The sequence below is a fragment of the Thamnophis elegans genome, chromosome 2 (genome assembly GCF_009769535.1).
Source record: "Thamnophis elegans isolate rThaEle1 chromosome 2, rThaEle1.pri, whole genome shotgun sequence".
In the NCBI taxonomy this organism is placed as follows: Eukaryota; Metazoa; Chordata; class Lepidosauria; order Squamata; family Colubridae; genus Thamnophis; species Thamnophis elegans.
Genome location: NC_045542.1, coordinates 88,188,106 through 88,202,015, shown reverse-complemented (window position 1 = coordinate 88,202,015; position 13,910 = coordinate 88,188,106). Strand labels below are relative to the sequence as shown.

The window sequence follows — 13,910 nt, the reverse complement described above, 5'->3', positions numbered from 1 at the left end:
ATTTTAATAGAATATTGGCAAGAGCAGAGAATTGTACATGCTCACAAAAGTGTTCCAATAGCAATTAACACATCTTAAATTGGAAAATATTTTCCTTGTTAGATCACGGCTACCTGAGCTTTGACAAAAACTTACACAGCATGAAGTGGCTACATAACCTTAAAAAATACCTTTTTGGCTTAAAATATCCTGACCAACTTATTATTTTAATAATCTGTTTCTGAAGCAAACTTTGAAGAAATTCAAACTATTTAGTGATGACAAGAACAGTTAAATGTAGGAAGTGCAACTCGGACAGCGTACAACGTTCATAAGGTATAAAATTTGTGACAAATTTTATATGTGCTGAGTGTATTTTGGAATGCTGATTTTTGCGGTGGAGAAATACACCAGACTAACTTCATCAAGACTTTCATATGAATTGTAGCTTTGCCCTTTAATTCGTGACCCGACAAATGCGCGCACAACAAAAGCACGCCGACAAAACCGTGATGCTAAAACCGCGACATCATCAGCGCACCGACAGAAGCGCAATTTAAGTTAAGGTAAGGGTTAGGTTTAGGGTTAGGTTTAGAGCACGCTTCTGTCAACGCGCTGTTGTCGGCACGCTTCAGCGCTCATTCGTCAGCGCGGTTTAGAACTCGCAGTTTTGTCACTGCGGTTTCCTCGGGCACGCTTTTGTCGGTGAACCCTTTAATTGGCTCTGATCTCTACTTTGTAAATAAATATATAACTACCACCAACTATTAAGTAGTCAACATGAAATAATCCAGAGGCTGAAAAAGCTGCAGAAGCAACACATAGGCAAAGGAATCACCAGAACTAAATTTTTAACTTAATATTTTGTTGTCCTTTCTCTGATCAATTTCTTTCCTTATTACATTGTCTTTGTATTTGCTATATAAATTAATGAGACAAATGTTATGTATCTGAAATCTAACCACCTCATTCCCATTTCATTGAACAAATGCAATGTCGCCCCCCTCAGCCTTTCCCTCTATTTGTATGAAAAAGCATTGTTATGATTTATGTAGAACATGCTCAGTCCCTGTGACTGCTTGGATGCTCTAGCCTTAAGCATCCTGAGTCCGAGTTTGTGAGTCCATGCCTTTTTGCTCCATTCTCTCCCTATTTACTCCATGTTTGCCTCTTAACTTGGATGGATACTAATAAGATAATTACCACATTTTTCAGAATATAAGACACACCGGAGTATAAGATGCACCAAGGTTTTGAAGAGGCAAATTAAAAAAATAAGTAGGTAGGTAAATAAAGGGATAGAGGGGGAGAGAAAGAGAGAGAAATACAATAGGTAGGTAGGGCTAGAGAGAGTAGTAAGTAAGTAGATAAAGGGATAGAGAGAGAAAGAGAGAGGGATAGAGAGATAGAGAAATACAGTAGGTAGGGAGGGAAAGAGAGAGAGAGAAATAGAGAGAGATAGAGAGAGAAATACAGTAGATAGGTAGGGAGATAGAGAGAGAGTAGGTAGGTTGGTAGATAGAGGGAGAGAGAGAGAGGGAGAGAGAGAGAGAGAAATATAGCAGGTAGGTAGGGAGAGAGAAAGAGAGAGAGAGTAGGTAGTAGGTAGATGTTTCCAGGTGTAGGTAGGTGGGTAGGTAGGTAGAGAGAAATACAGTAGGTAGGTAGGGAGAGAGAGAGAGAGAGTAGATATGTAGGTAGATGTTTCCAGGTGTATTTATCCATGTGCTGGAGAAGGAAATCACTGACAATCTGCAGCACCTAAAATTTTGTTTCTGCTGGCACAGCACTTGATTAAAGTAATTCTCATCAATCAATTAAAGAGCTTTCCAAAAGGGAAAAAAAGTTTTTGCACTCTGCAAACCTCCCAAAATGGCCCTTTCTCACAAAAACGGGCCCGTTTTTTTAAAAAGGCATGAATAGCCTTGGAGGGGCTTGCAGAGTGCTCTTGGGGCCTCCCAAAACAAGCAAAAAACAGCCTGTTTTTCACGAAAATGGGCCCGTTTTTTGTAAAAAAAAAATTGCATGCATAGCCTTATGGAGGCTTATAGAGTGGTGCTGGGGGGACAAAAAACGGCCCATTTTTTGCTCATTTCTGCCCTCTCCAGCCGCCAGGAGCTCTCTGAAAGTCTCCATAAGGGTATGCACGGCTATTTTGGTGAAGGAGCGGGGCTTCAGGAGGCAAAAATTGCTGTATTCAGTGTATAAAACGCACCCAGATTTTCAGCCTCTTTTTTGAGGAAAAAAGGTCCATCTTATACTCCGAAAAATACGGTAATAGTATAATGATGATAATAAAACAAATTACTATGAAGACTTGCAGGTTCCTGTAAATCCCTCAGTTTCTGTGTTTGATTTGCATACTCTAAGTATGGACAAAATTAAAGAAACTAGACAGGGACAATTAAACAATAGTAAAGCGAACCACCAATAATTTATATTTTATTTTTTGTGAGGTACTCTGAATATTAAAATATCAAAGCAATTGTTTCATTCATACTTGATTAAAGAAAGAGAGTTTAGTGTAATAGTTAGGGCACTAGGCTAGAAACCAGGAGACCTCCCTCTTTCCACCATGGCCTCTGTACCGGCCATTTGATCTTCTTTCTGTCTTTTTCCCCCCTCTCTCCTTATAACTTTTTGCTGACCCCAAATTCAGTATTTCCAACCTGCCTGCCTGCCCTTGAATCTAAGGGTGATGGACATGTGGCAGCTAAGAGCAGGTGCAGACACGAATGTGGCGAGATGGGGGAGAAAAGGGAGGGAGATATACTGCACTTGAAAGTATCCACTTTCCTTCAGCCACCAGTGATGACTTTGCCTTCCCTCTCATTCTTCCAACCCCACAACGTATGTATCTGGAATAAACATTTTGAGTTCATGGTCTAAGCAAAACACATTTCACGTTTTGGACACAAACCACAGCAAAAAGCAGTTCCACGCATGGAACAGTTTATGTGTGGGAAGTTTTGGCTTAAGTAACAATAAGCTGTAATAGAAGAGTTCAGGATCAGTAAAGATAATGGCTCCTTTCTCCTATCTTTCTATCCCTCAGACAACTTGGAGACAAATCCTACCTCCATCCATGTTTTAAATAAACAATTTAAATTTATACATTAGGTTAATGTGTTTTTGTTTCATTTTAATTCAGCACAATATATGAATTTAGGCATTGTGGTTTGTAAACAATGTAAATTGTATTATGGGTGAACTTGACCGTGACTTGTTCAACAAACCATGATGTATAGCATACTCTGTGAAATGAGTCACTCTCTTTCCATTCCACATTCGGTAACTTGCTATGTTTCAAATACAAGTAGTCCTTGATTTACAAACATTCATTTAGTGACTGTTCGAAGTGACGGCACTGAAAAAAGTTACTTATGACCACTTTTCACACAACCACTGCAGCATTCCCATAGTCATGTGATCAAAATTTGGGTGCTTGGGCAATTGGCATGTATTTATCTGTTGCACTGTCCTGGGATGTGATCACCCTCTGTAACCTTCCCAGCTGGCTTCTGATCAGCAAAAACAATGGGGAAAGCCAGGTTCACTGAACCACCACATGATTCGCTTAACAACCGCAGCAATTCGCTTAACAGCTGTGGCAAAAAGGTAATAAAATGGGGCATAACTCACTTAACAACTGTCTTGCTTGGCAATGGAAATTTTGGGCTCCGTTGTGGTTGTAAGTTGAGGACTACCTGTACTGCATTCAGGAAAACGTCTGCTACCTTTGTATGATTATGGGGGAGAGTTTGGATTTCATTTCAGCTTTGGGGTAAATAGGGAAAAAAATAAGACAGACTTACTTGTGCGTCCTGTGCATTTTGTTCATCCTGTGATACAAACACAGATGCAGCATTCTCTGGTCCAAGTAACCTGCGAGCCATTCTTTCTTCGTAGCTTAAACGCTTATGAAAAGGAAATGTGAACGTGAACATTAAAGAAAATCAGTGAACACTCAAATTTCCATTCAGTATAACACAGTTCCTGGGAATTACTCTACTTTGATAAAGAGCAGAACAAACAACTTTGTTTTAATCACTATCCTTAGCAGATGTGAGATGTGAAAACAGCATACTTTTACTACGGGGATTCTCTGAGTAGAAGGTAAATATTCATTAAGCAACACAATGGGAAAAGAAGAAAATCTACCAGGAAAAACATATACAGGATGTTTTATTAGATACCCTGTTGGTGACAGCTTTGTGTTTGTGAGCCAATCAACGGGATCCTTTGCTGCCATGTTGTTGTTATAAATAACTGCTTGAAAAAGACCAAATTCTTGAAGAAGGCTCCATAGCTGCTTCCAGGCTAGCTCTACTACAACTCAATCAATCAATCAGAATAGAGTTGGGAAGGACTCTTGAGGTCTTCTAGTCTAAGCCCCTGCTCAAGCAGACAACCTATATACCATTCTGGACAAAAGGCTGTCCAGCCTCTTCTTAAAAGCCTCCAGTGATGGAGCACCCACAACTTCTGCAGGCAAGCTGTTCCACTGGTTTATCGTTCTCACTGTTAGGAAGTTTCTCCTTTGTTCTAGTTTGCTTCTATGCTTCTTCCTGGATTAAGAAAGTTTAAGGCTATTTAAATGCAGCCCTATTATTCCTCCAAGAAAAGAAATATATGATGCAACCTGAAGGATGCCAGCTTGCATTGTTTTTTTGTTTGTTTGTTTGTTTGTCTTTCTTACTTTCTATCAGCTTGTATTAGCTTTTATCTCCTGGTTTAAACATTTTAACAGTGGGCTCCTCCTTTCTTGCCCCTCCTTCCCCACAGTAAGTAGTTATGGCATCCAGATTCCTTCTGAAAGTAGGTAGCAAATGCTAATTGTTAACATGAGATGGACAAAACTCATGTTAAATATGCAGAAGGTAATAATTAATGATACTGAATAGTTCTGTTTTGCCTCAACTTCTCCTTTTTAACACAATACCAACCACGTCACCAAACGAAATTATGTATTTCTCTGCTCTGAAGAGAGATTGCAACCGCTACTGTTGCCAAGGTATCACACCTCGATGACGTGCAGGATGCTCACCTCAGTCAGTGGAACTTATTGCTACACTATGATTAAGAATACTGCATTACTGCATGTTTTTTCTGTGAAAAAAAAATCATACAGTATAGATATCTATTGATAACTCCCTCTTAATTCTTCCACCCAGTGGTGGGTTTCCATTTTTTTTACTACAGTTTGCTTATGCGCATGTGTGGAGCTTCCTGCCACCACTACTACTGGTTTGCCCCATCTGCTTCCACCCATGGAAAAAGAAATAAACTTCTTGTATATATTGAGAAACCCCCCTTCCTCTATTTTGGATCCCATTTCACAAGCAAACTGATATTATCCCATGCATTTGCATTAGACATCCTTACTAAAACAAATATTACCGGTGGACTTCTAGTTGTTTAAAAATAGTTGCATGTTACTAAATGGTAGCATACAAATACACATGTGACTTTATGTACCCAGACTATTTTCATATGGTTATTTTCAGTTTTCCACATTTAGAAGCTAAACCAATTTTTGTTTAGTTTCAGCTGCAGCCTATTTAAAATACAATAAAACTTGATTTGTGACAGTGATTGTGACAGTCCACTTCCCAGACTTCAGATTTACCTTAAAAATCCAAAGGGCTCAATAGATTTTCGGCCTCCCTCCCTCTCCCCTGGGAACTAATAAATTATTTCCAATATGTTCAAACAAATGTACATGACATGAAAATATTATATGAATGGGGCACTGATACTGCAAGCATTTTCCTTTGGTCTGCAGTGAGGGGTGGTGGTAGGATTTTTATATAGCAGCTCGGATGGGGCAAGTTTCAACTACACACTTTGCTTGATTTTGGTCTATATGTAAAATGATCCTAGTTACTGTAGTTTAAGGGTTAGTATGTTGAGTGAACCCAGCCTGTTATAATTAAATAAACCATGATTAATCAAACATTTGCTTAACATAGTACTAAAAAAAACCCCCACAATTCTAGGGAGGATAGGAAAATGCCTCACCTAAGCTGATAGGTTACCTAATGAATGAATAAAACATTACATTAACTTCTGATATCTACACTTATGTAAAAAACAGTAAACTCACTTTGCTTAGATTTAGTTTTGATAACCCATGAAGGGAACTTTAATGTAATAAAAATCTTTTGTAATTCATTCATAATGAAACATGAAAGATGGACTGAGTGCAACAGCACTAGATGGATAAGACTAAACAAATCAAACCTTTATTGTTGATGCACATGTGTACAGTGAAATTAAATGAATGCACCCCCTCCCAGAAAACATCAGAATACATTTCAATAAATACATACAAGAAAAAAGAAATCCCTAGACCCAAATAAGCATAACTAGCACACATTCCCCATACATATATGTATGTATGTGTGTGTGTGTGTATATATATATATATATATATATATATATATTATATGTGTGTGTGTGTGTGTGTGTGTGTATGTTATGTATGTGTGTGTGTGTGTGTGTATATATAATATATTATATATATATATATATATATATATATAGATATATATATATATATATATATATAAGTAATATTATATTACATCGGTATAAACATGTTGCACGGTATGCTGGCCCTGCAAGTCTATCATCTAAAACCTGATTGTGGTGTTATGTTGCATTCAGAAGTCTGACAGTAACGGTCTGACAAGTAACATGAATTATACATATAGAAAGCATAGATGTTGCGGCCATTTTTCTCCATTCTCTAGAACCTAATTCAATTTCCTGTCACATTAATTCAATTTCCTCCCCCTCCTTACCACTTCCTCCCTTGGTGGCTCCCCTGGAACACAGGGTAATGATGTCAGAACACTTATCTAAATTATTGTGGTCATAATAAAGGGAAAATGGTAGGCATACAATACATGGTGGTGCTTTTCAGCTTTACCCCATGTTATTTGTAATTAATTGTACTTTCTTCACAATTGGCTGATCAAAAGGGATTCATTCTTATCACAAGTTGGAACTGATTTCTTGTGATCAGTTTTTCCTCTTGGATAATGTCCCAATATTAATCCCAGACCTATTATCCATAAGTGGCTTTTGATCAAGATGTAAGTATTGGTGAGTCAAGAAATAATTCATATCAAGGTGCATGAATGAGAACTTATGTTCTAATGCTGACAAAGCTCAACAGTCTCTGAAGGACAGAAATCAAGAGTTATCCCAATTCTGAATTCAGTATATACAATATTAAACATACTGCTCAATTAATCCTGAGAGTGGTCATCTTGTGAAACACTGAACAGGGCAAGTAGCTACATCAACATACAGATGTTTTGTAAATGCATATATTTCAGAATTGGGTTTTAGCTTATGATCAGTATAGGGAAGGAAAAAAATGCAGAGTAATTCATCTTAAGTGGTAGTTTCATAGCCTCCTTTTTATAGGTATTCTCTACACATTGTCTTACTTGGTTCCCGTTATGCAGAAGGTTATCTTTAACATCGCAGTTTCCTTTCCAAGTCTTGAATGAGGGCGTCTTTCGTTCCTTGTATCTCTTTGTCAGAAGCCTTTGGTACTTGTTAAGGCTATCAGTTTGCGGGCTGTACATAGGCTTTGAATGACTGCTAATTAAAGGAAAAGAAGGGTGATCTTGTAATTATTAAATAAGAGCTGAGGATAAAAGACAAACTATTGAAGGTAATCTCTTATTGTAAGTTTATATTGTAGCTTGATGTGCAAGGAAAAATCATCTGCAATATGCTGCATATCATAATGTTTTTAAAAAAAATGGCCGTAGAAGAGGATAAACATATATAATTATTAAGCTCTAAAAATCTTAACGGATCACCTAATTTTTTTTTGTGGGATCTTTAAACTGAGATTAATAAAATACAAAATATGAGAAACATAGTGTGGTATTTTGTTGGAAATTACTAATGTTCATTCATTTTATTTATTTTTTTGCTTTTGAGGACCAAGAACATCATTTAAAGGGCGGGGGACCCCAAACTCAGTGATTGTTACACAGTAATACTTGCTGTTAAATAACAAAATAAAGGTTTCCTTCCCCCTTAAATTCTATTCTATTGAGAGTGGGTGAAGAAGTTAAAGTCAGGAGAGCAGCTGCTTACCTGCCTTCAAAGCTTACTTTGCTACTAGAAGCAGAATCTTTCCACCTTCATTCCAACTCTTTTCAAACAATGCAGATCAGGGAGAGAACTGTGCTCTCAAATCTTCATCACTATTTAACTCTAATTTATATACAAAAATTAAGCATTACATAATGTATATTCCTATTAAGACTTAATGAGCTAGGAATTTTATTTTCATTTCTTAACAATTAATGTTTTTTATATACCTATGGTGTATCAATAACAATTGTATACTGCATATCAGTATAGATGCGTAAAAGCAATGTATTGTTAACATTAACAGCAACTTGATAATACAATCCCGTATTTGTTATTTTGAAATGTTAACCTATCGTGATGTCTGTTTACTTATTATCAATTCCTATATCAAGTTATCTCTCTCTTATTATCACAGGGGCTTAATTCCAGATAGATCATGATTCCACCTTCTAGATTAATTAGGATTTCTTTCCTTACAAGATGATTTTTTAAAAAAATGTAGTGGAAATGTAACACTTTATTTACAAAATATTTTTATTTGCATCACAGAGTGTTGAATGCAAATAACACATAAATATTTTAATAATTGTATAATGAAACTTTTTTTTGAAAAACAACTTTAATTTTTAATACATTATGGTAGGCAGTTCAGAAATCTATATTCCTTATATGCAAATTTTTTAAAAAGAATCATAGCTGGCACTGCTGTTTTCTAGTTTACGTTATTGATCCTGCTAATACTAGGAAACATTCCTCCTTCTCTTGAACCTTAACACCTTCAGATTTTTATGCAGAATGAGGATGCTGCTTTCTTTGCATGTATAAAGATTTGTGGGTGGGCTATTTGTATTCTATGAGACATCAGGGAACTGTCATTTATTTTCAAAAAACTGTATACCAATAAAATAGTTACCTAGCTTCTTTTTCAAGAAAGCTTTTTATAAATTCTAAAAAAGAAGAAACAACTTTTATTTTTCACTTTTTTCAGGGTAAGATCATTATACAGTAATAAAAGTATAATGAAGAGATAGGATGTAGCCTTCATTGATAATCAGATATATTTTCCATTGGATTGTACCCAACTATGCCATTTGTTCCAGATCAGTTGCTTAGTGCCTAGATAAATAGAACTAAAGTAGGAAATGCTCTAAGGAAAAAACTAAAACTCAAACAGTACTGAAAACTGGTTTCTGTCAGATGTGTTGATCACAGTTCATCCTAGCCAGAATGGCTAAAGATGACAATAGCAACTGTAAGCCAACTCATCAAATTTGAAAAAGTTGCACTAGTGAATATACTCAACAAAGCAATGGCAGCATTTGCACAACAAGCATAGTCATAGTTACCATAATCATGGTTTACTCAACTCAATTTTCTGGATTTACATGATACCTGGGCTGGATTTCCACAACACACTAAGCTAAACTGTGATTAATTTGTCACTGCCCAAATACATGTAGTGACACATATAAAACCTCTCATAGCAAATAGTGCTTACTCCCAAATAAGAATCCTTAAATTATTTGAGGGAATTGTGCTAAAGCTGTGTGTTATACTCACAATAAAACATAGGATAAATCGATAATTAAATGAACTGAAATAAAATTAAATATCATTTGTCTCAAATCTGTTAATCTTTTCCTGAAATAAATCCTTAATAGATTTAGTTTTTATTATTTCAATTAGACTAATGCATAACTTTCCAGAATTAGATTTCATTTTCAGGGCTTGTTTAAATAGGATGGCATTCTGCCTTTACTTTTATTTTCAGCCACCACCTCTTACATAAAAACTTTAGAAACTTCCGAACGTTTTGCAGAAAGTTTGGCATTTGGAACAAAACAGACCTTGCACAATTTAACAGTGGTTATAGTTTCCATTCCTGAGTTTCCCCTTCTAATTCCCATCTCTGCATTCAACACTTACATGCAGCATAGCTCCTCACAACAGCAACACAGCATTCAGGTTTTCATGAATGCACCACACACAGTTCAAGGCAAGGGAAAGAGCATACTTACTTTGAGTCCACTGAGGAAGGACCTTGGCTATTATTATAATCAAAGTGAGAGGGCAACACAGAACAAAGGAATGCTGCAGGGGACTGGTTATGCATGGATGAAATTCTCGGCCCAGATGATGAGCTAGCAGGAGACTGTACAGATGCGGGTGTTACGGGAAATGAAGCGCTATATGAAGGTGAAGAGAGTGAGATTGGCGAGCTCAGCGATGAAGAGGAAGTAAATTTCTTCTCATTAGGATTACAAGGCTGGATTAAAATGGAAGACTGCTTGGTTTGCCTGCTCGGAAGCGTAGCAGAGGTCTCTGATCCTGGAGGCTGTGGCTTCCCTTGATATGTATTTTGAGACTGGATAAAGTGTTTTGGACGCTCATAATTAAACATGCTAGGTTGGTACATAGAGGACACAGATGGGAGATTACTGACACTCATGGGGAAGCTTTCACAATTGTCCTGTGTTTTAGAAGGTGAAAATAGACTTTGGGTTGGTGGTTGGAAAGAATGAGTCGATAAATTTTGTGGCCTTTCTTGGCAGGGATCCTAGGTAGGATAGAATCCCTGCCTCAGCAAAGAGTAGCTGTCTTGATGAAGATAATCCCTTTAGGAAAACAATACAAATAAGAACAGAAATAAATGGCCATGCAACAAGATTATATAGACAATCAAATTAGAAGGGAACCAATGGACAAATGCTAACATTATCCATTTTCCTCTCAGGAACTAGATGTTTTGTACCTACAGCATCTTTGAAATTTGCCTGCCTTAATCTATCTCCCCCCCCCCAAATAATAATTGAACAGTTTCCTCATAAACATGCTGAAATATTCTAGGAATGCTCATAGGGATTTAAAAGTTTTCAATGTACAGAAGTTATTTTAATACTCACCATCCCTATATGTGGAATATCCAAGTTATTGTATGACTTTCATTGCAATCCCCACCCTCTCCTTCTAACTGCATGGCAATTGACCTATATTAAACTCTTTTTCTGAAATCACTGGAAAGCACTATCTTTGTGAATGTTAACTATAATTATGATTTAAAGATACAACTCATCCCTCTAAGGATACAGGGTAGATTTACTACAAGACCTTTCATCCATGTAAAGCCTTTCTACAGTAAATGAAAATGATTGCAAGTAGATGTTGAATTCTATCAATGCATATCACTTAAAAACAATGTATTCAAATAAAAAATTATGCAAGACCAATACTTTATGACAAAGGCATGTTCTTTGCTTATACTGCTAAGCTTCCACCAACCAAACAAAATTTGAGTTCCAAGTAAATAAACTCTGTGTATGAATCTCAAGATCAATAGGATGATGTTTCTTCCCCCTCTGACTATGTTCAAATTCCTTATAATGGAAACTACGGTACTGTATACATATAATTCTAACCAGATCTTAGTACCAAAGATGTGCCAAACTATAACTCAATTTTCTGACCAGCTTTACAATATTTTTGAAACTAATGAGAAACTATATGAGGCAGATTTTTAATTAAAATAAAGTATGAAGATAAAGTTCATGAAGGAAATTATTTTCATTTTTTTTCTCTAGAGTCTAGACAAGCAGCATTTTGCTTCAATTAGGATTAAAAGAATAGAACATTTACAGATATAGTTAGCAAGAAATCTGGCTATAAATGGAGTAAGCTTAGTTATTATGTTCATTGAATATGTTGATATATCATGATTGCTACCACATGTGCATGTCAAGACATTTTTTTCCATACACAAATCCCACACTTTAGTTGGGTTATTGTTATTATAAATTGTAAATGAATTCTATAGGAAGTTCTTTAAAAAATAATTAAATATTCGGTCATTTGAACAAAAAAATTAATAGTTCAAACATTCAGCTGTGTGGTAAATTTCTCAATGTATCTCTATGGAGCAAACTACAGTACTTTTTTAAACAAAGCACAAAGAAACTTCTGGAATAAATAAATAAAATGAAATAAAATAATAGTGACTATTCCTTCTCTTCTCACTTAAAATCTCTCCAATATCTATTTTTTCACTACAGAATTTCGTATCAGCTGCTTTGGTACTATATCTGCATCCAGTATATTGCCTTCCTTTCATAGGAAGAGGCTAAACTAGGTTCCATGAGGTCATGCATTCCTCAGACAGATCAAATTATTCGGCTTTTTTTAAACGTACGATTAAAGAAGCCCTTCATTTCGACTTTTCGTATAATGAACTTATCGAGCAGTTAAGAATTCTTATCTTCTATTTCTAACTTTCACCATGAAAAAAACGCAGCAGCAACTCGTGTAACCCAGAACCTTCCACGAAAGGGAGCACTAAGACGCTTGAATCCGTTTCAAGTGAGAGCGAACAACTTGCATATTTTAATATTCACCTTCCTCTATTAAAATAAAGTCCGCCGCTTACAATAGTTTCACAGGAAACTCGTAAAAACTACCACACAAAAACCCACCTCCCTTCCCTTCCTCCCTTCTTAGTAGTGGGAATCTACTAAGCCCTTTACAAGAGACACCAACTTTCCAAACTTGGACCACGAACGCCTTGTGTAACTTATTCTGAAATGCAAAGATTCGGTCACGACCTTCTGCAACGACTAACGTGCTTCTTGCAAGTCAAATCTTCGGCGCCACGGCCGCTTTGGCCGGACCGCGCTCCTCCGTTCCCTGAGCCAAATGTCCTGCGTGTGTGAGGTTTAAACTACCACCCACGCGGATCAGGTTCGCAAAAGCTGCTGGGCTACTACACTGGGGGCACCTCAGCCAAACCTTCCTGGCCCATAGTGCGCGCAAGTAACCCACCACCTGCACTCCTTTCAAGTATCAGTCCCTCCCGTCCTAGGCACGCTGGGCTTTCCCTGGAAGTACAGCTCCTAAACATGCACCGCTGCGAGCCGAACCGGGCGGGGCGGAGCGGTGAGGGAAGAGGAGGAACAAGAGGAACTTACCTGTAAGCAAAGGAAGGATCACCTGCGGGCTACGAAGCGGTGTTGTGAAGGGAAACCAGCCATCCACTAACACAGACTAGAATCATAGTACCTCTCTATTTAAGTTTTAATAGGAGCGCGGCGATTAGCCCTTGCCAGGGAATGACATCGGAGGTATTCGCTCTTTCCAGCCACCCGGTTCGAAGTTGCCAAAATAAGAGCTTTCCCTCCCCCCGCCCTTCTCCACCCCGCCCGGCTGCTCGGCCATCCGAACTAGAGCCCGCGAGAAAGAGACGCGCTTGGCCGCTGGAAAGAGGGCAGAGCATTCCTTGCGTGCAGCTAAATGAGATAGTTAAGACAACTCGGTAACCAAGATCGTTTAGCTTAAGTTCGGCGCGGTCAACTTTTTTTTTAGGCGAAAAAAGGGTTTGTCACCGGAGCTACTCTTTAAACTCTTCGGTGGGGCGCCTGCAGAAGTAGCGTGGCGGAGGAAAGGGATTGTCCGCTTCTAACTATTCAGACGCTGTAAATAAGCCATTTTTCGGGCCAGGGCAATGCGGTGGTGCTTGGGCGAGGGATCCCGTAAAAAGCTATATTCCAACGCGTATACTACAGAAGTGTTGTCGCCGCTGGCAACACTGCTCTGAATCCAGCGATTACGGTAGCAACAGTCGAGGGCATTTATTTCCCTGCCTCCGCTGGCGAAAAATGCTTCATTCGAGACCATCATTTTGATCCAGAAGCTTGCCAGCCGCCACATGAGCAAAATTGCTCTGGAAGCCTCCGTGCTGTAGTTAGTGGGGAGTTAACTCTGCGAAGGTTGGGAGTGAGCGCGAAGCGGCTTTGTGATTAGAAAACAGGTGAAGAGGAACT

The 13,910-nt window shown here is 37.8% G+C and overlaps 1 protein-coding gene across 1 annotated transcript in view; it reads right to left on the bottom strand.

Annotated features, from left to right (window-relative positions):
* Positions 1-13,910, bottom strand: part of MYOT (myotilin) — a 36,238-nt gene that overhangs the window by 7,182 nt on the left and 15,146 nt on the right. The window contains 4 exon segments of the mRNA XM_032212334.1: positions 3,795-3,896; positions 7,440-7,469; positions 7,471-7,553; positions 7,556-7,596. Of these exon segments, the coding sequence (XP_032068225.1) occupies positions 3,795-3,896; positions 7,440-7,469; positions 7,471-7,553; positions 7,556-7,596 (256 nt within the window).